This window comes from Colletotrichum paranaense, assembly GCF_030867605.1.
Source record: "Colletotrichum paranaense strain IMI 384185 chromosome Unknown Scaffold_2.1, whole genome shotgun sequence".
Lineage (NCBI taxonomy): Eukaryota > Fungi > Ascomycota > Sordariomycetes > Glomerellales > Glomerellaceae > Colletotrichum > Colletotrichum paranaense.
This window is the reverse complement of record NW_026848960.1, coordinates 4,086,379-4,112,667: the sequence shown is the minus strand read 5'-3', so window position 1 is coordinate 4,112,667 and position 26,289 is coordinate 4,086,379. Positions and strand designations below refer to the sequence as shown.

Here is a 26,289-nt window from a genome sequence, read left to right as displayed (position 1 = left end):
TCTAATGCGCAAGACTAGAAATCTTGTTCCTTCGGGAGCGTCTGTTCGAATCAGGCCAACGTCGAGTTACATGGATGCTTTTGCTCCAGAAAGTGCGAACTGCCGCTGTGTTGCCCCTACCTGGCTTGTCAAGAAGGTCTATTTAAGCATAACTTCTTTCTTTTAACTCGTGTGCCTTTCTTGCAGCCTTAGTCAGAACGATTCGGATCCCGTAAATTTGAAAAGATCTGATGGATCTTTTGGCCAATCGCAATTTTGAAAAGCCATATGAACAGTTGATTCCCCATGCAGTTGCTGCATAGCTATTCCGGTTAGGTATTCACATTTGGCCGGATATCCGGCGAAAACTAAGCGCTTATACCTAATTGGCCTGATCGCCTATCAACAATGATGCGGACCCTGACAGGACACGAAACAGCTTTCTGCGAGCTTGAATTGCGACCAATCTGAAGATCTCAAGCTGCAGAATTTCTCCATTTTAATGCATCTCGGAGGCACAGCACCAACGAGAAGGAACAGAGATGTCTGCAGCAAACATGCCAAGTTCGCTAAACCAAAAGAGAGGACGACGAACAATGGAGGGGTAATTACAAAAAGGCTGGACAATCGCCCGGCCCCCCGAAACACCTAAGGGGAACTCTATCCATCCGTGTCGTCTAATTCTTGTCGACTGCAAATCGGCCGCCTTGTGAGCTCGGTTTCCAAAATCTTACAAAATCGTAGCGTCTGCGCCTACAATGGCTGAGGAGACGGACAACCAGAGTCGAGCCCCGGGGGCGCCAGCAGCAACAGCTGCACCAGCCGCAACGACGCCACCTGCACAAGCAATGTCGCCTCCAGCGGAAAGCCAAGCCAGTCCGCCCACCAGTTCGCCAGTTGATACTCAACAAGTTGCCAACGATGTGATAGTTGAGGCAGATGAAGGAGAGACTGTAAGTCGATCATAGCTGTCACCACAAGCTTCCGGTCTCCGCAGTAGACTTCTGCTAACAATATTTTAGACTGACAATGCATCAACTATTGATGAGCGGATGTGGGTTCGAACACGATCACTTCAGAGATAGCATGACTAACTCTCTCCGCGCGCACAGCTCTAATTACACTGCGTCTCTATCTTCAAGTGTCATTGATTATCCTATGGAATATGGCCGACGATATCATGCCTTCAGACCCGGCTGTATGTTTGCCAAATTTTAATATTTGGGAAACCATATATGAGCTAACCAATGTAGCATATATAATGCCGAACGATGAGGTAGAAATGGAAAGACTTGACATGACACATGCCATGATGGTCAAAGCAATCAAGAATAGGCTATTCCTTGCTCCGCTCGAGAAAGAAAAGATTCAACAAATTCTTGATGTCGGCACTGGTACTGGTATCTGTAAGGCCCGGGTTCTATCTCTTGTTTCTCGGCGCTCTTTCGCAAAACTGACAAACCTTTTTGCAGGGGCTGTTGAAATTGGCGATATCTTTGAGAATGCTGAGGTTATTGGAGTGGATCTCAGCGCTATCCAGCCGTCTTGGTAAGCCCCTGACTAACTGTCCGAGCTGACTATGACCACTTTATCGCTGATACTGTCTCAGGGTTCCTGTCAATGTCAGATTCGAAATTGACGACGTCGAAAGCCCGTGGGTCCATCAAACAAAGTACGACTTTATATTTTGCCGATTTATGGCTGCGTCTATAGCGGACTGGCCCAAGTTGGTCAAGAACATCTACGAGTAAGTCGATGCTTCAAGCAGATCCAATCACTTGCGGGAAAGGGTCTCTTCCCTGCAATCGTCACATGTGGACTGAACTAACAAAGATCGAAAGTCACTTGAACCCGGGAGGTTGGGCCGAGTTCCACGAGATGGACCCGGAGATTTACTCAGACGATGGCACTTACACTGAAAAGCATGCCACTTGGCCCTGGAACCAGACTTTCTTGAAGACCATGAGGAGCATCGGGCGGGAACCCTCGCCTGGTCCGAGACTGGAAGGCTGGGTGAAGGACACTGGCTTTGAAAACATTTTCCACCAGCGTTTCAAAGCACCCCTCGGCCCCTGGCCTAAGGAGCCACATTATAAGGACTTGGGTATGCTCAACTTGGCTCAAATGCTCGAAGGTCTCGAGGGATTTACTTTGAGAGTCTTTTGTGGCGTCCTCGGCCGAACCAAGGAAGAGGTGCTGGTTGAGACCGCGCAAGTTCGGAAGGAAATGAAGGAAGGCGCATACCACGGCATCTATGACCTGTGAGTAATTACTCTGGCTGGAGCATCCAAGGACTAAAGTTCGAGCTGTTACTGACGGGTTAAAAGCCATGTTGTTTACGGACAGAAGCCTCTCAACGAGGCGCCTTCGTCTACAACGCCTTAGGTAGATCATGCTTCTCGCATTTCAGGTTAGGGCACTAACAGCGGACCGACGACAGATGTTTGAGGATGCCATTTGACACGCATCTAGGTGTTAGGTAAAACTATCGCGTAGCTTATGAACTTTCTTCTTGCCAAGATTTGGAGCTTGAGATTGTGTGGCATGGCCTCATCGCTTCCGTCCGTAAATGTATCTGGCTAGCATGCTTTCTCCAAATGGCTTCATCACAAATTCTTTACTGATGATGATATCACGGTGTCATTTATCACGTCCCGAAGGAAATCTTGTCTACACCACTTAGAGTGAATAGCCAATCATGGACTTAGATGACAGCGCCTATCTCAACAGACTAATTACCTTCGAGTTCACAAATGAATGGAAAGCTCTGCTACTCTGAAACAGTGAGACTGCCAACTTGAGTTGAGACGTTTCCCGCAGAACTGTTGCGAATAAGTTGGTACTGGAAATGTAATTGACTTTGAAAAGAATAGAACGTAAGATATCTAAGATTGCTATAAAATATATAAAAAAAAGAGTGACAAGTGTGTAGCCTTGGTCTATCTAAGTTTAGTTCATTTATCGTCAGGATATTGGTCAACAAAATCCGTCCTCCCTTCGAGAAGCGCATCAGCATTCAATCGCACACTCCATCTCACCATGTCGGTCATGCTGACCTCTCTAAAGCCATCACCGTGGTTCCCAATGTCGCTCATCGCACTGTTGGGGCCGGCCGGTCGGTGATGGTGGAATAGCGCTGGCTGTGTCGTCAAGCAGTTGTGTGGTTTTCGGCCCTTGGCGCCCTCGCAAAAGAACCTCAAGAGAATATCGTACGCATCGCTGACATCCTTCAAAGCCACCTCATGCAGGAGCTTCCTCGCTCCCCTTTGGCTAATCGCATATCCTAGTGTGCAAACGCCCTCTTGAGCATGGTGATATGCCCGCGTATGCTCCGGATACGTCTCTTTCAAAGTGAATGGGATGTTGAACGTCCATAGGTTCTTCTTGGGAGCGACAGTTACGTCATTGGAGCGGATGATGCGAGCTTTAGGTATACTCTTATTGTCTCGGAATGGGAAGTGCATTCCGCAGTGGCCGATCCAGAGCAGGTCCCAGTCGTCTCCGTACGGTGATGTTTTTGGTGCCACAGTAGCTGGAAGATAATCAAAAGGAATATCCGGAACCACCTCTGGCGAGTTCTCGACCGGCCTCGGGTATGTTGGGTCCGCATAAGTTGCAGGTCCATCGGGAAGGGGCTGAGTCAGGGTTTGAGCTGAGAGAGCAAAGTCGTGCAACTGCTTTCTGATTCTGATGTCCCAGTCGACATCGTCTTCGAGAATAAGAGCTGAAGATAGGTTATGACGGACGATTCTTAGGAATAAGGTCAGTGGACTGAGTATTGTATGGTTAGCAAGGACTCGACTCACTCCTCGAGCGCAGTCATGTGGCCACGCCAACAGCCTATGGCGCCATCATGCAAGCGATCGTGCTCGCTCATTTTTGGTATCGCCTTGTCGACTACGGTGTTGCCAGGCACACCATCCACAAAATTGATTTCAATCTCACTCAGCGCAGCTTGCAGAATCATGCCATCTCTGCGATCTGTCCGGCTTGGAAGGCCGACGACGAAAATCTTTTCAAACTACAGGCACAGCATCGTGAGATTGTGTTACTCCCAACCAGCGCTGGGAGAGGACTCACGCCTAATGTGCTGTTTTGGATCGCGCTCATCAAACCAGTTGACGAGACTTTTGAAGCTGTGCCACCCGGCCGTGGGATATGGTCTGGAAATGGGTTATGCAGGAATAACACAACAGTGACAAAGACTGCTGCGATGATGCACAGATCCCTCTTGGAGGTTGGCCTGATAGGTAGAAAAGCCATCCTACTCGTTTTGTGCATTAGGAAAGGAGGAGAACGCCAGAAATTTGCAAAGGAGAGTCTTGAAAACAGCCAACAAGCGGAGTGAGACTGACGGGGGACAAGTCTTATGAAAGAAAGAGGACAATCAGCTGGCAAGCCAAACCGTATTCGACTGCATGGTGGGTTGTCTAATTAAAAACATCGGCAGGCGGCGGGATGGGCGGGAGGGGGCACAATGCAATTTTCAGCCAACCCCCAAAGGAAAGACCAGCATGCACCTGGTTGCTTACTGACTGATTAGATTCAGAGAGGGCAGAAGATCTTCCTTCAATTTTACGGGCTATGCTCCCAGCCCTGCACGCAGACAACTTTGTTCCAGGCGTTCATCGCACATCCGGACCCAAAGTAGCAGATATTGGGATGGGAGAAAGGGGAGCAGTCCGGAGAACGCTTGAAGCTGATTTGCTTTTCAGAAAGGGCTTGGCGTTGGTTGGGACTTCAAATGCACCACGCATCACAGCACCTTGGTCATACGAGGCGGTTGGTTCGTCTTTTGTTCCGCAAGTCCGCGCTGAGCCCTCAATGACGGCGGCAAGAAGGCGGGCGGTAAGAAATTGGGCGGCAATAATTCACACGCTATGATTGGCCCTTTTCTCGACGCCCTTGACTGGCACGACTGGCCAAAAAAGCCACATCGCAGGGTCAGGGGTAGACCCTGTCTCGGCCGAGAGCAAACATCACTGTCAAGGGGATAATACGGAATATCACCGTGGTCTTGCTGATTGAGGGTGCAAAAGCCTTTTCCTAGGACTTCGGTCTTCGTATTCTATAGACCGCGTTCCTAGAGTCTCTTGATATGGAGGTTTTCAAGTAGTCATGTGTCAAGTCTTCCTGATGATCTACACCAACGCAGGTCAAGACTTCACGGCGTAGAAAAACAGACAAGGGGTCCATGCATGCAGCCTAGGCGGCAAAAATGGAGAGCAATCAGTGGCGGGCTACCGTACCCAGCCGAGCCAGCCTGAAGCAGGCCCTTGAGAAAGTGACCCAGACTACTTCAAGATTTTGACAGTGAAGTAGGGACAGAGTAGCAGGCAGGCTGTTGGAAGTTAAGAGTCCAGCAGATAAGTGTTGGAATCTTGACAAGGGTTTGGAACACGCCAGTGGGCCTCCGAACCACAGCGCCAGGTCGGGCGCAGCATTCGCTGTCAACAGCCAGCCTTCGATCTAAGTCTGATATTAAGGAAGCGATATCACGCTCGTGGTCGAGTCAACGCCACTTCGACTTGACCATTCCGCAACAACAAACAGTCTTTCAAGATGTTCTTTGCAGTCATACTGTCATTTTTCTTATTTCCTTGCCTCTTTGCACAGTTCTTCAGCCCCGTTCAGAAGAGAGAAACGTGGAGGATCGGAGAAACAAAGAAAATCTCCTACAACACAAAGTTCAAAAACTACACAATAGCACTTTGGCAACAATCTCTAGTTGGCGACTCCGCAAGCGTCGGAGACATCTTGTTTTCCATTCGTAAGTCAAACAGAGGGAATGAGTCTTGCTGGTCTCGCTAACAGGGACTTTAGAGGATGGCTCAGGGCCCGTCAAAGAGCTTACATGGACAGTCGCGACGAACAAGTTTGACTTGGGTTCGTCGAATGTCTTCTTTCTATGGCTATTCGAAGGCGATTCGTCTAATCAGGGAAACTTCGACTTCCAACAAATGTCCTCGGCATACTTCAACATCACCGACGAGCCCGAGATTCCCAAAGTAACCCTACCGTTGTTAACATCCACAACTGCAGTTTTCATTTCAACCTCCGAGCTCCCAACAAGCACTCAAGCCCTTTCATTTGCATCTTCAGCAGAAACCTCGATCCAACAAACGATTGTCAGCGATGGACAGACCGCGTCTGCTGGCACACCGACTTCCACTGCCAGCCAGAGCGCTGAGTCTTCTGGTGGTGGTGGTGGCGGTGGTGGTCTACCCGTCGGAGCGCAGGCTGGTATCGGAGTCGGCGTTGGCGTCATCGGTATCACTTGCGTGGTCTGCGCCGTTACATGGTGCAGATATCTCAAGCGACATCAAAAGGCTCTTGATAATTTACAGGAGATGGCGTTATCACAGCCTCCTGCATATAATCGCGACTCTGCAAGATTAGCACCAGCGGTGGTAGAGGCGCCTCAGTCGCCGGCAAGGTCAAACGGCTTTTACATCAGTTCAAAGCCTGTCGAGATTGGTTGATGGGATTCTTAATCGAGGGCAAGGACTGCGCGAGTATTATTTAATTCTTTTGTTCTGGGGGCTTGCGGTTTAAAGCGACGGCGCATGGCACATGGACAGAGACCCACCAACACTCAAGACATCCGTTTAGTGCAACAGTTATTTATGTTTAATGATACCACTAGATGGAGTGACGTTAGAATGAACCTGGAGATGCGAATACGCCAAGTTAGCCGTAATGTGCCTTGGCCTCTCTTGCCAAAGCCCCCTGCCGACGCTCTCCTTTACTAACATGCCAGGCCATTCTTTTCATTATGCACACCTATCATGGAAGTGCCGCGAGAAAGCCTTTGTGGGCCCGACACTATAGCTTGTGGCCTTTCAGGCTCTTAGCAGGGGTGAATACGTTTGCTCCGGGGAGGAGCATGCACGCCTGGTTTAGGCTCTGGGCCAGCCATGCGGTGGATGGACCACGAGACCAACTGTTGGGGTTCCCTAACATCCACAGACGGCCCTGCAATCCTTCCACCGCGTGCCGGCAGGGCAATCTTCCTTTTAGGTAGCAGCTCCATAGTGCGAGAATATTCCAATAACTTTCTTATTGTACGTAGTCCATGTCGAAGCAAACTATTCGGCTACGTATCAATCCATATAGCATCCAGCCGTCACAGCCATAGTCCATCAACACCCAGACCTAATTTGTCACCCGGTGAAAATCCCCCCTCCCCTTAACCAATCGTCACTGCTCACCACTCGTAGAAGCTCATTGGTAAGCCCTGGAAAAGAAGTTTGAGGATTCGCTGCCCAGAAACGTCCCCGCCACTGCCAGCTGCAACAAGAAACGGCCAAAAATGCTCAGCCTCGGCTTTCACGTGAGCCACATAGCTTGACGGGGTGTCCCGCCAGCGCCTAAGAGCCTCCTCGCGAGTTTTTGCACCAGAAATTGCCGCCGTAGATTCGAGGTAGCTTTCAAACTCCTCAGCCCCCGAGGGAATTTTGCCAGAACCTTGGAGAACGTCTTTCATGGTCATGAAGTCGTGGTACGACCCGCCGCTCCCCATTATGGCGTATCCGAAGTCTCTGAAGTACTCCAAGGCGCGACCTAGACGCAGGTTCTTGTCTGTGGCCTCCTCCTCGTCCTTTCCAGTGAGAACAGATACCTGGACGACAGGTATGTCTGCCTTGGGCCGCATGATCTTGAGCGGGACAAAGACACCGTGATCCAAGCCTCTCTTATAGTCGAGCACCGGTCTGAAGCCGCAATCCAGGAGGCGTTGGTTGATTTCCGCGGCTAATGTTGTGTTTCCAAGGATGGGGTACCTGGTCTCGTAGGCCTCAGGTGGAACAAGGGCTTGGGCTGCGGCCACAGTTCCATAGTCGAAGTAGAGACCAGGGTCTGCAAGAGCCGTGATCTCGGGCTCATCGGTTTCCCAATGCGCTGAAAGTAGGATAATTCCTTTGACTCCATTGAGCCTACTACCCAATTTGGCGACTTGCTGCCGGAAATCCTCCAAGCCTGGGTGGATAAGGGGGAGGGGGCCTGCTCCATGGCTGATGAAAAGGGAAGGGCCGCGAATCTTCTGTGGAAGTGTCATTCTAGTAGAATGGAGATCTGCTACAAGATTGCATTAATGTATCAGACAATGTAGTTAATGAAGTTGATGTACAGCCTGAAATACGTCGGTAAGAGTGGGAAGAAGTTGGGCTATTTATGACACCGGCCCCAGAGTCTTCAGAAACCCCATCGGCATGAATCATTGTGACCAATGTTCAGTTAGCAGCGACTCCTAGCATTCATCACGAGAGGTGATTCTGACAGTCAATTGGTCTTGAGATCAATGTTGTAACCCCTTAAGAGCATCGTAGCATTGCTAGGTCCTGGCACACCACTTGTCCGACACTACTCCGGCGGGTTGGCACGGTCTTAGCCCTGCAAGTGGCGGGTCAGCGGCGGACTAGCGGCGGACTAGTTTAGCATAGTACTAGAAATAGTTTGTCAGCAAGCTGACTCTCCAGGAACAACCCGTGCTATGGAGTGCTCTGCATGCTCCTCCGAAACTTCTCTCGAACTCATTCCAATCTGTTGCTTGTCAAGATGACTCGATCCTGTACCAAGGCGAGTATGTCGACAAGTAATTTATCCTCGAACGCCTGTCATTTGTGCTCGACAAAGAAGAAGGGTTGCGATCGGCTACTACCGGCTTGTAGCCGGTGCTTAGAGTAAGTGTTTAGCATGTCTTTCTTACAAGGCGTTCAAACCACTGATACCACATAGTCACAATAGTATATGTCACTACGGCTCTTATTACAAGGAGACACATCCGATTTCTTCTTCTATTCTAGGACCAAAGTTAGCAACACGGCAAGATTATGACGACTTGCTAACAACACACTTGTTCGCCACGCTAGAACTCCTCGACCTTGGAATAGAGATGGTAGTTGATGGATACTTGAGATCGATCCACGAATGGATTCCAATCATTCACCCACTCGGCTTGAGAAGACAAGCAGCGTCATTACAGAGCACGCCATCTGCCGAGCTCGCTAGTCTTATCTTACACATTTTGCTGATCACCCCGGTGATACCCTCTGCTTTGGCGCCATACAACGAACCTCTCTTACCGTCGCTGTATGACAATTGCAAGTTGGCATTCATACTGTTACAGAAATATTGGAGGGGCCACTTGCAAACCATCCAGTCAGGCCTGCTACTCGCCATATACGAGCAGGGTCGAGGCTTCGTGTCTGATGCGTATGCCACGTTGGCGATATGTGCCAGTCTTGGCCATGTAACCGGCCTATACCAATCTTTGAATCCTGCTACGGTGTTCAATGAGGAGAAGATGCGTGTATGGTGGGCTATATTCTTTCTCGATAGGCTTGACACTTATTCTACTGGGAACTCTGAACGAGCACCACTTGTCCGCGATGCTCGACTCGGCGCGATGCTTCCCAGAGAGGATGACGCATGGAGTCAAGACCTCGATATCAGTGGCCCGTTTCAGCCGCTTGTATTTTCTGCAGACGATGTTCAGACCTACGGGGTCTTCGCCAGCGAAATCCAGGCGCTCTATGCGCTACAGAGTGTCATGCAGCGCACCAGAGATCCGTCCGTCGAGCTTGAGACACTACTTGACCACGAATCGTGGAAGCTCGACATGCTGATACAAAGGAAAATCCGAGAAACCCTGACCATAAGCTGGAGGCGGCTTGAGCACCAGTACACAGTGGTCACTGTGTATCTCTTGCAAGTAATTCTTTAGAAAGTCAAGGAGCCGCAGCTAATAAAGAAAAGGGCACTGATAGAACTTCACGAAAAGAGGCTGGCGTGTAATGATCAAAAACTTCCTCTATTTGTCAAGGAATCGTCCATCGCAGCACTTGAAATGGCCCTTACTATTGCTCATGATCTGATGCGTACGGAAAAGACTGCGGACATTCTCAAACTCGACAGGATGCCTCTTACTGCAGTCATTCTATACAAGAAGGTCGGCTTAGCAGCAATTCTACTAGGAAAACATTACGATCGTGACACCGAGACTCTGTTACGAGAGGTGATTCAGATGCTTTCGGAACGAATTTCAAGAAGGTGGAAAATTGCCCGTAGGTTTCAAGCTCTTGCTATCTTCTCTACTTCATTGTTACATGAACATGTGACTGACTTTCTCAGTTCAAATCGCATCTCAACTCCGCGAAGCCTTTCCTATGTACAAGGACGTAGACATGGCCTCGTAAACACAAATCTAGCTCACTCAAACTTTCACCTCAAGACAAATAGCTGGTCATTCACTTCAGACCGCCCGACTTGTTGAGTTCAGCGTGGAGTTCGATCCCAAACTGCCTCCCAGCGCCGCCGTGTAAGCGAGGTTCCACGTCAAACTCACTCCGCTCAGGTAGCGGCTGTCAGGAGTCTGCTTCCTCATGAACTCATAACTTTCAACCGCACCAGCCTTGTCCGCAATCGCGAGGTTGGCGTACACATGGCCTGCAAAGCCGCCGCTAGTGAGAGATCCCGACTTATTGCCGGCAAAATACTGATCCCATTCCTCTCTCACAAAGGATGCTTTTCGTACATACGCACTGCTCGGCACAATTGGCAGCATGTGAATGCCCTGAATAAAGGCAATTTCGTCGCCAAAGTACGTCGTGTGGTTGATCTTCCTGTCCCAGAGAATTCCAGTGGCGCGGTTTCCGATAAAGTTGGGCGGTTGCACATCGTTGTCGCTCGCCAAGAGGAAGTACGACTGTAGACTGCGTGCCGTCACGGCCAGCTGGAGATTGCCTCGGCCCTCAATTTTGGCGTCTCCGATCACCTTGCCCCACATCTTGATCGCGTACGTCGAGAAAGCATCCTCCGCTGAGGACTCCTGATCCTTGCCATCCGGTGCTTCGAGCACACCTCTGGCCCAGCTATGGCCATGAAACCAGTCGAAGTTTCGTGAGAAGGGAAAGAAAGGGTCTTCGGTAGATGGGTTGGACCAGTCACGAATCAAATTGTTGACCCAAATCTTGTTGAGGCCGTCATTCTTTGTCAACCAAGAGGGGTTGAAGTGGGCAATGATTGCAGCAGCATACACATAGTAGCCGTAGTGGAAGTTGTGATCGTTGTAATACGTGTTACCAAAGTCAATCGAAGAGTCGTTGTTGCCGTACGACCCAGAAGAGACCAGGCCTTTCCACACGTCATCGTAGAATAGGGGGTTCGGCTCCTGGTTATTGACATACCGATCAAACGCAGCCTCAAGCTTGGTGAGTGAGCTGGCTGTGAATGAAGTATCTCCGGCAATGTTGTTGACAGCATAAATCGCCCTGGCGTAAACCGAAAAGGCGATTCCGGCGTAATACTTGGACGTCAAGTTGGTCAGGGTTGTAATGTCCCGAGCAAGCTCGATCTTTGCTGCATTAATGATTGCGGCTTTGGCGTCTTCGGAAACGATTGCCGCTGAGCCCGCGGACCCCACTGATCCAAGACGAGGCGACCAAGGGTCGAAACCCATATCCGTCGGGAGCTCGGGCTCCACCATGGTGAACTCGTCCGCAAGCGTAGCCGTGGCAATTCCCTTGGTCGTACTCGCCAAGGTGATGTTCGTCAGACCCCTGGCTGTCTTTTGGTCAAATGACTTGACATGATGCGGCAGAGCAAACATGAGAAGTGACCGTTCCTTTATCCCCTTCTTTTCCCACGCCAAGGTGTAAGTTCCAGTCTTGCCAGAGACAGAGCCCGACAGCGTGGCGCTAACTGGATACGCTCCAGCAGCCTTGCTAAAGATGTCGATACCGGCTTTACCTGCTGGATTCTTGGCGACTTGAACAGTTCCCGTGAACTGCTTTGGTCCCAAAATGGTTCCTTTACCAGTCATCCGAAGAGTTGGTCTCTCAGACATGGAAGTTGGGTTGATGTAAATCAACCAGCTTGATCCATCGCCTAACCGCGCATCCCACCCATACACTGTGGCTCCAAGACCATTGGAACTCAGACGAAGGTCGGTGATGTTTGAAAAGTGCTTTTGAGACTGAATGAGAACGGTGGCGTCGTTGTAAACACCTGTGACGAAAGCCATGCCCTGAACTACGGGAAATGAGACAATCGGTTTGGCGCCTTTTCTTGTCGCAAGGTTGACATTGGCGGAGAATGCTGTCAATGTGTCCGTAGTCAAAACCGTTCTATTCTGCAGCTCCCGCGCCGAAAGCGCAATAGATTGGTCAAAGAATGGATCCTCGAAAGACTGGACGGGCTCGCCAGGCCCGTAGATAAAGTTGCGCCGATCCGTATGGGAGATAGACAAGCCGTGGCCCTGTTTGACGGTATCGTTAGACCACCAGACGGAGTAAGGGTGAGTCCATGTCGCGTTGTCTTGGTTGTTGGCAAAGAAGTTGGCGTAGAACTTGTTGGTTTGGATGGGGTTGTCGTTGTTATCGACTCCGACAGGTTTCTGTGGGTGATCTGCTCTCGACGGAACTAGAATTGGTCGGTCGTGAGAAATTTTCACGAAAACGTTGTCTGATCCTCCTCTCGCTGCTTCTCCATCTGCCCTTGCGTTATGGATGAACGAGCGTCGCATTTCGCTGTGGCTGTGGAATCCATGGTGCCGGTGGGATTGAACGCCTCCGAACAGCAGGATGACTGCCACAATGGTTTTGCTGAACATGGTTGAAAAGAGTGACAATAACGAGTGACTTGGAAGATCCTCTAACGAGGCTACACGGAAAATGAAGACAACAATCAGTGAAGACCTTCAATCGACATGACCAAAGGCCATCCTCATCTCTAATACCTGCTTTGGGGGGCGGGAGCCGATGGGTATTGCCCGTTGAGGGGCCATCAGGGGGTTTTGAGTTTATCGCCATCAACAGCTTTATGCGGCACCAATCTCGGACCCCGGTGAACTCAAATCTGAGTTCATATCCATGTCTTGTCTGAGTCCTCTCATCCACTCAGATCGAAATGCTTCGTATAACTTCAGACGACAAACACCAAACGTAAGTAATCCATCCGATTCGTTGATGACAGAAGATTTTATCATTCAAACGGCTACAGCAGAATATGGTTCAGATACTTTACCCGGCGCACTCACGTTGGTTCTAATGTGTGGACAAATAGGAGTTGAGCAAGCTGACTCGGACGAGTTTCAGCGAGCTTTTCTAGCTGAATGCCGGTAAAGAAAAGAAAAGGGCTCAGAAGGACCGTATACTTACCCCAGGCCTTACTCTTCCCGTTTCGAAACATTTTCAGTAAATCTCATTACGATTTAAGTTTGGTAAAAGTCCCTGATCCATTTTAACAGAATGAAAAGTTTCTTTGGAGACCAGAGAGGCCGGTGGGATGTTGAGGATCTATGTGGCATGAGCCGGATGTAATACTAGTCCTCGTGTCAAAACGAGGGATATTAAAGAATGGAGATCGAGCGAACTTTCGGTCTAAAAGCTGTATCGTCTAGTTGCGGCGGATATTCAAATTGAGAGGCTATTTCACGAAGAAGAGCCGTGTAAAAGCTGATTGATGTAATTCTCACGCGGAAACTTCGCTTGTCTTTGATTCGACGACAAGAGCTTCCGGACTTTGCTTGAGTCTGGTACAGTCTTGATCTGAAACAAGTGCATATTGGGTGAGATCATCGAAAATTTTGGGGAGACCACCGCACCATATGACAACCCGTACTGCAGAAAACACTGTTAGTCAAGCTAGAAATAACTGGCGCAGTCTGTCACATAACTCATTTATACACCCAACTAGTGATACTACTGTTTTCCATTTACCTCGTCTCTGCATACTTCATCCACAATGGCTCATGCAACAACCTGTCCAAGCAGTTCTTCTCAACACCCACAAGGATCTCCATCCCACCGTCCGGCAAAATAGGCATGACGACCTGCAACCCGTTGATCACACCAACATGCGGCGCGCGAACGGCCTGGATCGTGTCGCCCAGCACCGGTCCCCACTGCACGTCATACAGGGAGAAGTTGACCCATGATGTCTGAATGCAGTTGTTACCGGGCACATCCAAGAGAGCCGTAGGGATGATACGGTTCACATCCTCCACCGTGTCAATGAGCGTAGCTACATCATCGACAAACTGGCTATCGGCACGAATCAACGCCTGACGAACCAGAATCGCCAAGTCAGCCAAGGACGCCGAGCCGAGCATTTTGCGGATCGGCGCCGAAGCCGCCACGTAGCCGAGGAAGCAGCCCATAGTCTCCGGGTGCACCGGCGGGTCCGTACGCAGGCGAGCGTCGACGGCGATGTTGAAGACTGACACCGGGTCGCCCTCGAGGGTTTCGAGGGGTGACTGCACCGCCATGACGGTACGCCAGAGCAGCGCCGAGAGCGCGTCGTTGGTGGAGACCCATCTCTGCTTCGTGGGTTCCGTTACATTTTCTGGAGATGCTTCGGCCTTGAGTCTGGCCAGGGCCTCGGGCGAGAAGTAGAAGATTTGGCCGCGGTGATCTTCGGAAAGGATCTTCGGCGGCATGCCCTCGGGCGTGAAGGGGATGATGGTGTACTCTGGGTGGTCTTCAGCACGGCCCGGGTTCTTGCCGGTTGGGCTCATGATGCGTTGACGGTCTCTGAGGAACGCCTCATCCAGCTTAAAAGGGTCTATGATCTCGAGGCCTTGGGCTCTGCGACACTCTTCTGCCCAGATCTTGGTCCAGATCAGGAACGTCTTCCCGTCTCCAAACATGTGGAAGATGCACCAGGATAGAATCAGGCCCCCTTGGATGAAGTTGGCTTGCGGAAGAGATACGGGCAGTCTTTCGTCTGGTGTTGCCCATACCGAGCGCCGGCAGATAGTATTTGCATCAAAGGAAGCCACTGGGAAGTTCTTGGATTTGAGCTCCGAGTACGTCATGGGGAACGTACCGGAAGCTCGAAGGTCCTTGACGGTGATGCCTTCAATGTCTCCATGACGGAGTTTCTGAAGCTTCAAGACGCCGGCTTGCTTGGCATCTGGGTTTGGGACGGCTTCACACCCCAAAACAGCGATACGCTGTTGCGCGGCTTCATACCCTGCGCGCAAAATAGAAGCAGCTTGATCGAGGTTGTAATCTTCGGGGAGCTGGAAAGGGAAGACATATCGAAGGTAGCCTTTGGGTCCGATACGCTCGAGGGGCGTGAGATCCGGGATCTCTGTGAAGCCTGACAAGGAACCCATAGCTGTTAATGTGCGAGAACTTGGTGCAAAAGCCTTCAGCTTAGAAGAGCATTCTGGTAGCTAAACAGCAAAACATCCGAGAATGGCGACTGTCATTATATATGACCCTTGTAGACCATCGCTATGTCTTTGTCCGTACGCTCCAGACCACTATGCAACGCATGTTGACCGCGCCGCATCCATACATTCAAATCAGGTCATATCATATTGCAACTCTCCAGCAACGGAGGCAATGGCTCTAGGGGACCTGCATTGAGATGCTCCTTTCGGAGGCTTAGTACCAGAGACAGAAACCTGCTGGTACTCTCTTCCCTGCCTCAACGGGGTGAGATAGACTGTTGACCCTGCTCTGTCCTTCATGGCCCCGGTTCCAACAAGAACCAGGATCGGCCTCCTTCACTCCACAAGTAATAGGAGCCATGAAAAAAAGGCTCATTTGACCTTGATAATCCTAAGCTCGAGATCCAGTCGAAGACTCAAGGACATCTAACGCGGACTTAATTGATACTCTAACTTATATACGGGTTCATAGGTATTCTCGTGCTACGAAGACTTCCATCATCGGCCAGCATGCTGGATATGTCTGTCATTCAAATACAAGTGGACCATGGAGAGGAAGTCGCATGTGATATTCTAATCCTTGTATGCGGGACTCGTACCCTTGGTTCCCCGAGACAAAGCAGTCAGACGGCCCGTAAGTAAAGGGCGGCAGGATCAGCGGCTCCTGGCTTGCGACGTTCACCCGTCTTCCCTTTCTAGAGATACCTGCGCCATCTCATTTTAGAGTCACCATTTTGCGCTTTGAAGCAAACATGGCTTTTTGGCAACGAGGGTATTCAGTCACATCAAAGTCTTGCTGAGCGGTGGCAAACTTGGCACTTCACCAGAAAAGTGAGTTTGCCATCAACGCCCGCTCATTATACTCCTGTTCCTGCATGCGCGGGACGCGCACCAACGAAGATGAAGTGTCAAGACTCCAGGGGAATTGCGAAGTACGCAAACATGCTCTCCAACAACAACTTCCCCGTCTGTGCATATAATCCTTGAACGGAAGAAATCAGAAACGATCCACACTGTTGGCTCTTTGGCGAGCCAGAGCGGGAAGCATCAGGCCATGCGGAATTCCGGGCCTGTCTGCCCAGTACCAACAGCATTATGAACCCTGCGCTCTTTGGATGCAGACGAAACTAGGCCGTTGGTCCAACGTGAATGCAACGGTGCACGGAAGCATCACGGTGGAGAATCGTGAGGTACGCAGAGTAGCTGAGAATACCACGGGTTTACCTTGGTCGGAAGGTATCCGAAGGACACGTCCAACTCCTCCAACGTGGATCATATTTCCTTTTTGCACCTCCTGGCACACCAACCTGTGCCGCAACGATTCTTCGACTCATTTTTGAGATCCCATGAAGAAAAGCAGACTCTGAGGATCTCAGAGTAGAGAACGTCGCCCAAGGAAATGAAAGTTCCTTGCATTCCTGCAATGTGGTGATATCGGTCCCCCCCTTCCTGCTTCACACCACCGTCACATCTCTCTGGTCATCGATAATGGAACCTGATCCCAACATCATCGCCATCTTCGGTCCACCTCCAGATGATCTCGATATTTCAGAAAGCAGCGTCGCTCGCAATAATGCCGCCGTCATAATACTAGCCGTGCTAGCCTCCGTGGCCGTGGTGCTCCGGCTGATGGCGAGGTTTCTTCAAGGTCACAGCCTGAAGGCGGATGATTGGACAATTCTTCTCTCACTGGTAAGAACTTACTCAAGTACTTTCCCATGTGAGATAATTTGTGAATAGGCTCACGATGTTAATAACATATCATCACAGCTCCTCGTAGGCGCCACCGTCGGCTTAAGCATCGCAGGCGGGGCTTACGGTGCGGGAAATCACGTCTGGTCATTCACACCTCAAGACCTAACACAAGTCTTTAAAGTAGGCTTCCCCTCCTTGATTCTATTCTAATCAATATCCTCCTCGGAAGAAATGCAAACCCTCAGCGAACTCGGAACTTCACATTCATACTAACTCCCCAAAACCACAGATCCTCTACGCCTACACCTTCATCTACGGCACAGCCTGCGCCGCCACCAAAATCTCCATCCTCCTCTTCTACCAACGCATCTTCCTCCTCTCCACCGCCTCCTCCTCGTCCTTCAAATTCTCCCTCATCGCAGGGTACGTCCTCTCCATAGCCTACCCCATCATCATCTGGACCACCATGGCCAACGCGTGTCGCCCCCTCTCGTTCTACTGGAACCAGTTTGTGGGTGAACAGGGGAGATGCATAGACATCAATAGCTTCTACCTCGCCCCCGCCATCATCAACATGGTCAACGATATCATTGTCCTCTTGATTCCCATCCCGCAGATCTTAAAGCTGCAAATGTCGGGCAGGAAAAAGGCCGCTGTTTGTAGCATCATGTTGCTTGGAAGTTTGTAAGACACGACCATCTTCTCCTCACCCACCCTCACCACCAGTACACATATTCCCAATATCAGAGATAATCGATGCCCTTACAGGACGGTCCATACTAATCCAAAACCCCCATCCAGCGTCTGCGTAGCAAGTATAGTCCGCATAACCCACCTCTCAACCTTCTCCCGCGCTCTCGACATAACCTGGCAAATGGGCCCCGTCTTCATCTGGTCCGCAATCGAACCCTCGATCGCAATCGTGTCCGCCTGCCTCCCGCACCTCGCGCCCCTCCGTCGCCTCGTCCGCCACAAAATCTCATCTTCCCTGGGCCACTCCAGTGGTAATGCCGGAGGTGGAGGGCCCTCATCTAACAGCGCACCATGGCGATTGAAATCGAAGCAGAGCGCCAGTGGAGGAAAGAACAGCAGCTCTCAAAATGGTACGGGTGCCCTGTTCACGTACGGCGGGTCAAGGTTCAACTTTGGCGGGGGAGGGGGCGACGGCAAGTTGGGCGGGGAGTCGGATGACGAGATTGGACTAACAAATCGAATCACGGCTGGATCTGGCAGGGTCAAGAATCTGTCCACTGGGTCGGGGTCCGAGGAGAATATCAATGGGGGGTCAATTGTTGTTCAATCAAGCTTCATCCAGGAGAGCATGAGGAATCCGAGGTAGTGAATAACATCACTGAGGACGACAGGACATCCTATGAAGTCACAAACGAAACTGCGTGAAGTGGATGAGAATGAATTAAGAATGATCTTTTCTCCAGGTTCAAGTGATTATGCACAGGATAATCCTCTATCCAAACACTACCTCCTATGCCGCGAGACCAGTGTATCCATGAGTTCAGAGACGCCCACAGACGCCCGCAGCTAATGCCTCCCAAGACCCGTATGCTAACAAAAAGAAGGAAAAACAATCAGCATAGAAGAGATTTGGTTCTGTTTGAAAGACCGCCTCTTTCAATGCTGCTGGCCCTGTTTTCTCTCCAGGTCGTTGGCGAGGTTCATATGCATTAGGGCCTGGGCCGTCCAGTCCTCTTCACTCTGGCCACCACCGCCGCCCTGCTGATTCTTCCACAAATCCATGCTCTCTCGGCCATCGACTCCGGGGAGGTGGATCGTCGGCGGGGTCTGGCCTGGCTTGGCACCCACAGGCGGTGGACCACCATCTTCGCGACCAAAGGAATCAAAGTCTGGCAAGACGTAGCCGTGGCCCGGCGGCGCATTCGCTTGCTGTGCAAACGCAGGACCTTCGTCACCGGGCATCTCCGCGATACCATCGTGGTTTTGCGGGGGGAGAGCTGCCATCTGTCCGACCTGATGCTCGAATTCTTCCTGCTCCAGGATTTGCGGTGCGTGTTCGACGTTACGCAGGCTCGAAGAGCCAGGCGCCAGGCCGCTCATGGTCATGCTCCTCTGGCTACTAACAGAGGCCCTGTGAGGGTTGGGGTCATCTGCACCAGGGTCGCCACCAACGATGCTGTTGGGGTCCATGTCTCGAATGGCGAACTGTGCGAGGGTACGCATCTTACGTGTGACCCAACCAGCCAAAATCTTACCGCGCTGCTTCTCGCCGAGACGCGATCTCGGGAAGTCGCCCTTATTAACGAAGGCGACGATATCGACAATGATCTGGTGCTCGTTCAGGATCGCGTTGACGATGACTGGCACCACAGAACCGAGGTATGCCTTTCGTGTGATCTCGGCCAGCAGAACGACGAGACCTCCAGCTTGGAAGACGGCGCTGTGTGTGTTTAGCATGACGGACTCTACTAATGGGGGCTATCGAACTTACCATCCACCAGTTACGATGTTGCGGTGGCACCGTTCCACAGAGGCCTCGATATCCATGGGGAAGTGGCTGAGACCATTGATCTCAAACGTCTCTCCAATGTTGCCGAGAACGAATAAGACCTGCATATCAACCTGAGCGCCTCCAGGGCCAATAGGCCTGCTGACGTTATGCAAGAAACCCAAGTCGCCCGTGCGGACGTATTGGATGCTGGGATCACCATCAACGGTACGACCGTCGAATCTCTCGGCGTCAAACACATCCTTTGAGCCGTAGAATGCCTTGACACAAGCCTCCGAGTCGACCCAAATCTCTCCGTACTCTCCATCGTGGCAGAGCAGTCGGCTCTCGGGGTTGACAATGGCGATTTGTGTAGAAACAGGCACCATACCGGAGTCCTGGAGCAGAAGCGCTTTAGGATCCTGCTCGGGATCTACGGGGTATATCAGGCCGCGGCGCAGTGCCTTTGTGTCCAGCCAGAGCTCAATAGGCTCAATGCACATGTAAGATCTCGATGCAACCATAGGGTTGAGTACGTGAGAGTAGACAGTGTTGATGGCGGTTCGGTCGAGGCCAGTAGCCGCGAAATGAAGCCGTACCTTTTGAAACACGTCCACACGTGGCCTGCTTTCGGCCGAAATCATCATGTTCTTGAGCTCGTGAAGCGTGAATCCCTTGCCCTGCATCGTGGCCATGGCGTGATCCAACATTTGTGGCGTCGCATAGGTGTCCTTGATCTTGTACCTAGAAAGAGTCACAAACAGCGACATTGGGTTTTGGGCAAACTCGACAGGCGAGAGAAGGTATGTGGGGGTGCCGATATAGATACCCATCAAGCATGAGTGGATGAAACCGAGACCAGTGGTACTACGCACGCATCCCAGCACCGGGCGGGAACTTGTCATCTGGCAAGTTTCCTTCTGGACCTTGCACATGCCCAGGATAGTATCGTGTCCAAGCTGAACCGCAATGCGGCGCTGATCGGGCGTCCAGTACGTCCAGATGATGACAGGGTAACCAGTCTGGATCCAGGCTGGCTGCATGGTAATGCCATTATCGCGCAGGCCACTGCTTTGTTTTGGCGGCTTGGTGGTATTGTAGTAGTTCGGCACACCAATCTTGAGGATGGAAGCCGCCTGCTTGACGTGGTTGGAAACCAGCTTCAGCTTGACCAAGTGATCAACTTCGTGGTTGACCAGGATGGCCTTGACACGGAAGTCGGCAACGACATGCAAGAATGCCGGCACATCCTCGTTAAGTCGGTTCTGATCTAGAGGAGCCAGAGGAATTACAACCGCGCCCAAGTTGATACAGGCATGAACGGCGTAGACGAACTCCTCGGAGTGCGTGTACATCAGAATCAGGTGGTCGCCAGGGCGAACCTTGACCTTGTTCTTCAGGTACAGAGCCACGGCGGCAACCTTGGTGTCGAACTTCTTCCAAGTCACGCCCTTGCCTTCTCTGCCACGACCGTCAATGGTGCAGTATGCGAGTTCCTCGGGTTGACGGGCAACGCGCCATTGGATCAGGTCAGTGATGCAAGAGAAGTTGTTCAGCGGTGTTGAAGTGCGATCGTCAATGACAACTTCCCTTCGGTCGATACCCGAGTATTGCTTGTCGGATGACATGAGAATTCCAGCACGCGAGTCCGATGAAATGGGAGACCAGATGCCTCCGATAGGGTCAACTCCAATGGGGAGGTTGAGCACGGCATGCTCAACACCAAACTTGACATGAACACAGGGCAGGTTACCCAAGTCAAACTCTCTTCTGCAGAGCATATTTCCGATGTCCCTACGCCCGTTCTTGACTACTCTGGGCAGAGAGTTTGGTGCCGTGATCATGACGCAGTAAAGTCTCAAGTGGTGTTCTTGCATGAGTACGTCCATACATCTCTCGGCGAGAGAGTCAAGCAGCGCAGTATCGAGTTGCCTGGGCGGCCCGCCTGAAGTCAGAGGTGCGGTGGACGCAGCTGGTGATTCCAAGACAACAATTGGCAGATGCTCCTCGTTGACGAATACGTCAAAGGCAGAGCAGTCGTAAATCTTGGGCACATTCTTGACGATGCTGACGACGAGGTGCTGGACAAAGAAGTACCGGTACTCGGCTACCTCGGTGCCGTGCTCGACCCATTCGACCTTTTGACGAATGCGATCCTCGTAGAGGCCAAGTACGAAGAGCTTGCCTTCGATGACTGTGCCTAGCAGACCGGTCCTCAGAAACTCGGGCTCTACTACCGTGGGTGTTGGCTCGCCGGGATCAAACTTGTAAGGCCGGGCGTGGAATATTTGCTCCGTGTGTTTTGGTAGAGCCCAGAAGCCTCCTGATAGTGACGGCGAGTCCACCCAGATTTCACCGACGGAATGTGGTGATGCCAACAAGCCGGTTTCCGGATCGACGACGGCGAGGGTGGCATCGGGTATAGGGTATCCAAAGGCACCGATACGAACAGTGCCCTGTTCGGTAGCAGCTCGTTTTCGCGCTTCGTCCCCGATTGCTACTACCACAACTTCATTCGTTTTCAACGCCTCTCTGTCGAGGAGCACCTCACTCAGTTCGTTCTTAGCGCGCTGCTCTGTGGTGGTGGTGCCGCCGCCTCCCAAGAGACTGCCGAATCCGTTTGAGGGCGCAAGCTTCACCTCTTCCTTCTCTTCTTCGTCGGAATCGATATCGGAGCCCATGTCCAACTTCAAGGGGCAGCCCATCCGCTCTTCGCCTCCCAGCCAGTCGCGAATACTGATCACCATGCCGCCGTGCTCAGGCAGACACAACATTGGCGCGACAACCTCGCGCGCTCGTGGGTTTCTTAGTGGCCTCAACCATCTGTCCGCTAGTACTTCGTGAAATTCACCATCAACCGTCAGGGTATCAATTAGGCAAAGTTTGACCGTTTGGAAGTTGGGCTCCATGCCCTTTTTGAAATTTCGAGTTGTCATAGGATCCGACTGGTAGTTGTAGGCGGCACGCTTCAAGCCGGGGTAGTCGGCAATCATGAGTGTAGCCTTGTACTTGGTGATTAGATGAGCGTAGAGACCCGGCACTTCAACGGCCTTATTTTCAACCCAAACAGTCGTGTGGCCGCCATAAACGGTGAGAAGGACACCCAGAATCATGCCAATACCCTGTCGAGGATCGAGGTATGAAAGGAGCGTCTCGCTGGTCGCACCAGCACCGATGAGCCGGCCATTCTTGTCGCGCAAAGTTCGACTAAAGGTATCGCCGGGACCGTTCCCTGGTACTGTCGTGACGACGGCACTCAAGCAAGCCATCTGGTGCATGACTGTCCTGTGACTCAGCACCACGCCTCGCAGGTCACCCGTAGGCGCGCGGGAGAACTCGATATATGCCAAGTCTGGTACTGTCAAAGGCGGGACATCGTCTTTGCGCTTGGGATGGAAACTGCCAAACTCGTTCGTCTTCCACCATTCTACGCCCTTGGGCCAGTTAAGCTTCTGTGTTGTTATGTCGCGCTGGAAGGCCTTGAGGTTATTGTCCGTCGTGAGTGCCAAATGCGCCTGTGTCGATGTGAGAATCAGGTTCAGCTTCTGGTAGTCTTGCAAATCATTGATCGGTACTGCGACGACGCCAGCGATGAAGCACCCCAGCAAAGCAATGGCAAAGTCAATGACTTCTGTGTCGCGGTAAATCAGGGCAACGCGATCGCCGCGATACAGCGAGCTCTTATCCCGAATGACCTGTGCCACCTTCTCGGCTCTTGACGCAAGTTTGTCCCACGTGATGGAGGCAATTTCTTTGCCCTTGCTGTCCAGCACCCAGTACGCGGGCAGCTTCGCCATCGTCTTGCCCCTGTGTCTCAAGACTGCGGCGATGTTATCGAACTTGGACATTGGGGTATTGCTGTCGTGCGGGTCGGATATCGCAAACGGAAGGTCGCGGGGTTCGAGTGGCATCTGGTACTCGAGCACTTCTGGCGGGGGCAAGTCGTTTGCCGTGAGCATAGGCGGCGCCATGGCGGCCGTTGGCGAAAAGGCCTCTCCTGACGAATATCTGTGTCCTCCCCCGTATTCTTCTTGACCGTTCTGGTCGTAACCCTGTTGATCATAACCTTGTCCCTGCTCAAAGTTCTGTCCGCCGCCGGTGAAGCCGGAGAAGTATCCAGTCGAGTCAAGCATCGTGCCTGTCCGGCTGTCATATGGGTTCTGCCCGTGCTGGTCCATGTAGTGTCCTTGCTGGTCGGGATTAAAGGCGTAGTCGGTTGAGACCATTGTGCCCGATCGAGTGGGCGGCTCGTTACCAGCGCCGAGGAAGAGTGAATCGTGCTGCTTCATGTTCGGGCGTTGGTCGGCGAGAGGGCCGCCAGGTCGGAGGAGACCTGCAGGATTCATGTCGGGCGAGGTATAGCCAGCTCCGGGCGATTGGTACCCAGGCGATGCGTAGCCACCAGAGCCATGACCTGAGCCGTGGCCGGAGCCATGGCCCGAACCATGGCCGCCAAATGGCGACTGTGGACGGTATGAGCCGGGAGAGGTCGGGCTGTTGGGATCGGAGTCTCTGCCGCCGAGCGCGGCTAGAGCTGCTGCGCGGTGACCATCGCTCGAAGGATGTCCCGGGTTGTCAGGGTCGTGAATGCCTAAGCCGCCTCGGGGTTTGGCAACAGCTGAAGCGGCAGCAGGTCCAGGGCTCATGTACAGGGAAAAGAGTTGCGTCCGTCGCTTTTGGTATCTGCGCGCAGAGGAAATCGGTTAGCCGCCGTCGGGCTGTTCGCAACGGGGGAGGGGAAGGTCATGATGGAGGGGTCAGCACCAACCCTTTCTCTGTGATGTCGCCTTCCTACAGCCACAAGAATGGGTCAGTCAGTGCGACAAAAAGTGACAGTAAGTAGTTCGGGCAAGGCTGCGGGTGCTCGAGCACGACGCGCACATGCGCGCATGCGCAAGGCAGTCGTCTCGAGGTAGACGTAAAGTTGCGCGATTCCAAACGGGACAGTGCCAAACGGCGACTTGAAGGTTGCAAACATACCTCCAACTCCTTTTCCAGCTCCTCGAGCTTGTCCTGCAATTCAGGATCTAATTGTGCAGCCATGGCGGGCGAAAACAATGCTGGTAACTATGCACAATGGAAGCGCAGGATGCAGCAGCGACGAGACAAAAAGGAAGGGGAGAGAATAGGTAGGGTCTAGAGAACGTAGAATGGGCCGAGACCCCCGGGGTTAAGGGGATTGTGGGGAGAGAGATAGAGAGGAGAGAGAGGAGGGGTGGGAGGTTCCGTTCGTAAAGAGTTTAAGGAGGGACGATCGCAAGCTGTCGATGTCTCTGACTCTGTGTTTGGTCGGATCCCCTCATCCAGTCTTGTCCAGGTCTTGTCTCGTCTGTCTTGTCTTGGTGATGGCAGCAGCAGCAATCCGTTGCAGTGGTGCTGGCATCCTCAAAGAAAAGTCTCGTGACGTAGGTTGGACCAGGACAGCAAGAAGTGCGGTCGCTTTACCAGGTTGGGTCAAGGATGGAGGCCAGGCAAGGTTGGTCGAGTTTGTGTGTTAAGATTAACCTGAAGAGGCTGGCGGGCAACTGGGCTGGGCTGGGTGGGCGGGAGAGGAAGCCCGAGAGGAGAGGCGGCGGCGGCGACAGCTGAGTTTGAAGGCACTTTCCACCACATTTCCACCCACCTTCCCACCTCTCCTTGGGACGATTCAGGGAGTCAGGGTTCCGGGCGGGAACACGGGGAATTTGGTAGTGCGGCGGCCACGGGCGCCTACTTTACCTTACCTTAGCTTTACTGCGTAGGAATTTGTATACCTTACTGAAGGCGTAAGAGTCCGGTGTGGTGAATGATTATCGGTGCAGCATGTACGGATATGTACTTCGTATTTCATCCAAGTTTAGAACGAGGAGGGGGTGATCTACCCTGAGCATCCCAAGAATGGCCAAGCAGAACCGTCTATCATAGTGGCCGTTATTCTCAGTGAGTGTGTGTGTCCAAATGTTCGGCATTTCAAATGGCCTGCGAAAGCTGAGAGAATGATTCTGGGAGACGGGGCAGCAACAAGTTCATCCTGGCGGATCCGACAGCGGGTGTCAACTCATGAATTAGCATCGAGATCCCGGAATCACCATCCAAACAGACTTTCAGGTACCCGCAAGGCAAATCTCACACTCATTCTCACACTCGCTCTTACTCTCAGTCTCACTCTTATTTTCATTCTCACTCTTCCTCTCACTCCCACTCTCTCCATCTGTCACCAAACGCACAGGCTGGCAACGAGTGGATACGATGAGAGCATCGAGACCTTCATCGGACCCCAGTCTCTAAAAAGAATACCTGAAATAAGAAAACGGCAAGTCTTAACAACGTCGTCATCGACGCCCAGCACCGCCCAGCATTATAACCCAGGCCTAGCACCATCGACATGGGCCCCGGGATGTGGCCGCTCAGGAAACCCCGAAATCAGGAAATCGGCCCCAGGGCGCTCGACGGAGGCATACCCGATCGGGAACAGAATCCCCAACTGCCATGCCCTGCAACATTCCCAATGCCCCATCTGAGCATCACCCACTCTCCCCTCTTCGGTCTTCGCTTTCAAGGCAAGTCTCCCCCCCTCCCAGTTGCGTGGTGATCATCACGTACCATTGCGGAATGGCACACACTCGCAGCACCCACCACGGTGACCATCAGTGGCCACTGGCCAGAAGTGGATGATCGGAAGAAAAAGGCCAGAACACCAAGAAATATTGAGTTATTTCTGTCGGCCTGCATCCAGGGACCACATTAGACCGTCTCAACTCTCCAGAGCTTGAGAGCTTGAGAGCTTAATCCAGTGGAATTCTCCAGCAATGCAGTGCGGTGCAGTGTCCGTCCGCGAATGTCTCGCTACTAGCCTTATTTGGTTTCTATCCCAGCTGGTGGGCACGAATTTTTGGAGAAAGGCAGGTCAATATTGATCGGTCTTCGGCCGCCGGACGGATGAAGGCACAGGTCTTTAAGTCATTGTCACCAGGATGGCTCTCGTCGCCGAACATTG

The 26,289-nt window shown here is 52.0% G+C and overlaps 10 protein-coding genes across 10 annotated transcripts; 5 read left to right on the top strand and 5 right to left on the bottom strand.

Annotated features, from left to right (window-relative positions):
- Positions 1-737: 737 nt before the first annotated feature.
- CPAR01_03282 (UMTA methyltransferase) lies at positions 738-2,364 on the top strand (the record flags this gene model as incomplete). The annotated part of the gene is made up of 8 exons (XM_060487569.1): positions 738-932; positions 1,002-1,033; positions 1,092-1,177; positions 1,233-1,385; positions 1,452-1,527; positions 1,589-1,726; positions 1,821-2,240; positions 2,307-2,364. The coding sequence occupies 8 exons, from the start codon at positions 738-740 to the stop codon at positions 2,362-2,364; spliced, it is 1,158 nt and encodes a 385-aa protein (XP_060354897.1).
- Positions 2,365-2,933: 569 nt separating this feature from the next.
- CPAR01_03281 (uncharacterized protein) lies at positions 2,934-4,260 on the bottom strand (the record flags this gene model as incomplete). Its single annotated transcript, XM_060487568.1, has 3 exons — positions 2,934-3,729; positions 3,786-4,000; positions 4,060-4,260. The coding sequence occupies 3 exons, from the start codon at positions 4,258-4,260 to the stop codon at positions 2,934-2,936; spliced, it is 1,212 nt and encodes a 403-aa protein (XP_060354896.1).
- A 1,281-nt stretch (positions 4,261-5,541) lies between these two features.
- CPAR01_03280 (uncharacterized protein) lies at positions 5,542-6,461 on the top strand (the record flags this gene model as incomplete). The annotated part of the gene is made up of 2 exons (XM_060487567.1): positions 5,542-5,749; positions 5,794-6,461. The coding sequence occupies 2 exons, from the start codon at positions 5,542-5,544 to the stop codon at positions 6,459-6,461; spliced, it is 876 nt and encodes a 291-aa protein (XP_060354895.1).
- A 293-nt stretch (positions 6,462-6,754) lies between these two features.
- On the top strand, positions 6,755-7,003 carry CPAR01_03279 (uncharacterized protein; the record flags this gene model as incomplete). The annotated part of the gene is made up of 1 exon (XM_060487566.1): positions 6,755-7,003. One exon carries the CDS (start codon positions 6,755-6,757, stop codon positions 7,001-7,003), a length of 249 nt encoding a protein of 82 aa, XP_060354894.1.
- A 183-nt stretch (positions 7,004-7,186) lies between these two features.
- CPAR01_03278 (uncharacterized protein) lies at positions 7,187-8,035 on the bottom strand (the record flags this gene model as incomplete). Its single annotated transcript, XM_060487565.1, has 1 exon — positions 7,187-8,035. The coding sequence occupies one exon, from the start codon at positions 8,033-8,035 to the stop codon at positions 7,187-7,189; it is 849 nt and encodes a 282-aa protein (XP_060354893.1).
- A 500-nt stretch (positions 8,036-8,535) lies between these two features.
- Positions 8,536-10,175, top strand: CPAR01_03277 (uncharacterized protein; the record flags this gene model as incomplete). The annotated part of the gene is made up of 4 exons (XM_060487564.1): positions 8,536-8,560; positions 8,784-9,691; positions 9,761-10,043; positions 10,111-10,175. 4 exons carry the CDS (start codon positions 8,536-8,538, stop codon positions 10,173-10,175), a joined length of 1,281 nt encoding a protein of 426 aa, XP_060354892.1.
- A 56-nt stretch (positions 10,176-10,231) lies between these two features.
- CPAR01_03276 (glycosyl hydrolase family 81) lies at positions 10,232-12,589 on the bottom strand (the record flags this gene model as incomplete). Its single annotated transcript, XM_060487563.1, has 1 exon — positions 10,232-12,589. The coding sequence occupies one exon, from the start codon at positions 12,587-12,589 to the stop codon at positions 10,232-10,234; it is 2,358 nt and encodes a 785-aa protein (XP_060354891.1).
- Positions 12,590-13,693: 1,104 nt separating this feature from the next.
- Positions 13,694-15,097, bottom strand: CPAR01_03275 (uncharacterized protein; the record flags this gene model as incomplete). Its single annotated transcript, XM_060487562.1, has 1 exon — positions 13,694-15,097. One exon carries the CDS (start codon positions 15,095-15,097, stop codon positions 13,694-13,696), a length of 1,404 nt encoding a protein of 467 aa, XP_060354890.1.
- Positions 15,098-16,645: 1,548 nt separating this feature from the next.
- Positions 16,646-18,191, top strand: CPAR01_03274 (uncharacterized protein; the record flags this gene model as incomplete). The annotated part of the gene is made up of 4 exons (XM_060487561.1): positions 16,646-16,849; positions 16,898-17,032; positions 17,142-17,536; positions 17,621-18,191. The coding sequence occupies 4 exons, from the start codon at positions 16,646-16,648 to the stop codon at positions 18,189-18,191; spliced, it is 1,305 nt and encodes a 434-aa protein (XP_060354889.1).
- Positions 18,192-18,481: 290 nt separating this feature from the next.
- Positions 18,482-24,356, bottom strand: CPAR01_03273 (acyl-CoA ligase; the record flags this gene model as incomplete). Its single annotated transcript, XM_060487560.1, has 4 exons — positions 18,482-19,265; positions 19,317-23,996; positions 24,082-24,104; positions 24,294-24,356. The coding sequence occupies 4 exons, from the start codon at positions 24,354-24,356 to the stop codon at positions 18,482-18,484; spliced, it is 5,550 nt and encodes a 1,849-aa protein (XP_060354888.1).
- Positions 24,357-26,289: the final 1,933 nt, after the last annotated feature.